The sequence below is a fragment of the Daktulosphaira vitifoliae genome, unplaced genomic scaffold (genome assembly GCF_025091365.1).
Source record: "Daktulosphaira vitifoliae isolate Bord-2020 unplaced genomic scaffold, ASM2509136v1 Scaffold_447, whole genome shotgun sequence".
Classification (NCBI taxonomy): Eukaryota; Metazoa; Arthropoda; class Insecta; order Hemiptera; family Phylloxeridae; genus Daktulosphaira; species Daktulosphaira vitifoliae.
Genome location: NW_026100012.1, coordinates 5,177 through 6,659, shown reverse-complemented (window position 1 = coordinate 6,659; position 1,483 = coordinate 5,177). Strand labels below are relative to the sequence as shown.

Genomic DNA, 1,483 nt, shown 5'->3' with positions numbered 1-1,483 from the left:
AACTACATCTTCACCATCAATCAATATACATAACCAATTGGCTATTACAAATTTTATTCAACGACCACTGCCTTTTAGTAAATCAAAATCTATCGACCAACAACTCGTAAGAATGATAGTAAAAGAATACCACCCATTTAGTGTAGTAGAGGACAAAGAGTTTTGAAAGTTAATAAATTTATTATCTCCGAACTATATAATTCCTTCAAGAAAAACAATTTCTAATAGTATAATGCCTCAGATGTATAAGATGGTTATAGAAAAAGTTAAAGAGCAATTAAAAAATGTTACTGCTGTATGTTTAACTACTGATGGATGGACTTCTCGTAATAACCAAAGTTTTATTGCTGTAACAGCACATTTTTTAAATCCTGAAAATGATTCAGAGCTGTCCGCTTATTTATTGGGATGTACTAGTTTTCCTGAAAGTCACACAGCTGACAATTTAGCCTTGTTTTTAAAAAATACAGTATCTGAGTGGGGATTAAATGATAGAGTAACAGCTGTAGTGACAGATAATGCGTCTAATATGAAATTAGCTATAGATAAATGTGACTGGAGACGAATATCCTGTTTTGCCCATTCAGTGAATTTAGTGGTTCAAAATAGTTTAGAGATCATTGAACCAGTAATAACTAAAATTAAAAATATTGTTTCATATTTTAAGAGGAGTTCTCACGCTTTAGCAAAGTTGGAAGAGTACCAAAAACAAACAGGAAGTCCTATTTTAAAGTTAAAACAAGATTGTCCAACACGTTGGAATTCTTGTTATGATATGCTAGAAAGAGTATTAAAGCTTAGAGAGCCAATAACTGCAACTTTAGCTATTTTAAATAGTAATCACTTGAATTCCCTAAATTCTTATGATTGGGAAGTTATTAAAAAATCAAAGGATCTATTAAAAAATTTTTATGATATTACTGTTGAAATAAGTGCAGAAAAATATGTAACAATTTCAAAAGAAATAATTTTTGTTAATGCACTATTGAAGTATACTGCTAACTTTGTGGATGAAATAAGTTTGCCAAAAGAGGTACATGATATGGCTGAAATTTAAAAAAAAAAACTATTAATTCGATTTGGATCCATTGAAGATAATCTTTTAATTAGTCAAGCTACTCTTCTTGATCCCAGGTTTAAGAGCCATGCATTTTCTAATACTATTAAATGTAAAGAAATTATTAGACAATTGAAAAACAAAATATCAACCATTACAACTGAAAATGAATTACCCAATTCTTACGAATTAATATCAGCCGAACCAATTTCTTCTACATCATCTGCAGTTTGGGGAGANTTCTACATCTTCTGCAGTTTGGGGAGATTTTGATAAAACTGTTAATCATATAACTGGTAGTAATAATTCAACAGCAGCGTCAATAATAGAGATGGATAAATATTTAAATGAACCATTAATAAACCGTCATGAGAATCCATTATTATGGTGGTCTGAAAAAAATATACCCACGATTGTACGAAATTG

General features: G+C 30.0%; 1 protein-coding gene across 1 annotated transcript; it reads left to right on the top strand.

Annotated features, from left to right (window-relative positions):
* The first annotated feature begins 232 nt into the window (after positions 1-232).
* Positions 233-1,057, top strand: LOC126909487 (zinc finger BED domain-containing protein 4-like). The gene is made up of 2 exons (XM_050691916.1): positions 233-874; positions 992-1,057. Exons 1-2 carry the CDS (start codon positions 233-235, stop codon positions 1,055-1,057), a joined length of 708 nt encoding a protein of 235 aa, XP_050547873.1.
* The last annotated feature ends 426 nt before the right edge of the window (positions 1,058-1,483 follow it).

Excerpts from the sequence above, each read along its gene's own strand:
- LOC126909487 (XM_050691916.1), top strand. The coding sequence starts at position 233 with ATGCCTCAGATGTATAAGATGGTTATAGAAAAAGTTAAAGAGCAATTA. Across the intron at positions 875-991 it reads TAAATTCTTATGATTGGGAA|TATACTGCTAACTTTGTGGA; the intron begins GTTATTAAAAAA and ends GCACTATTGAAG.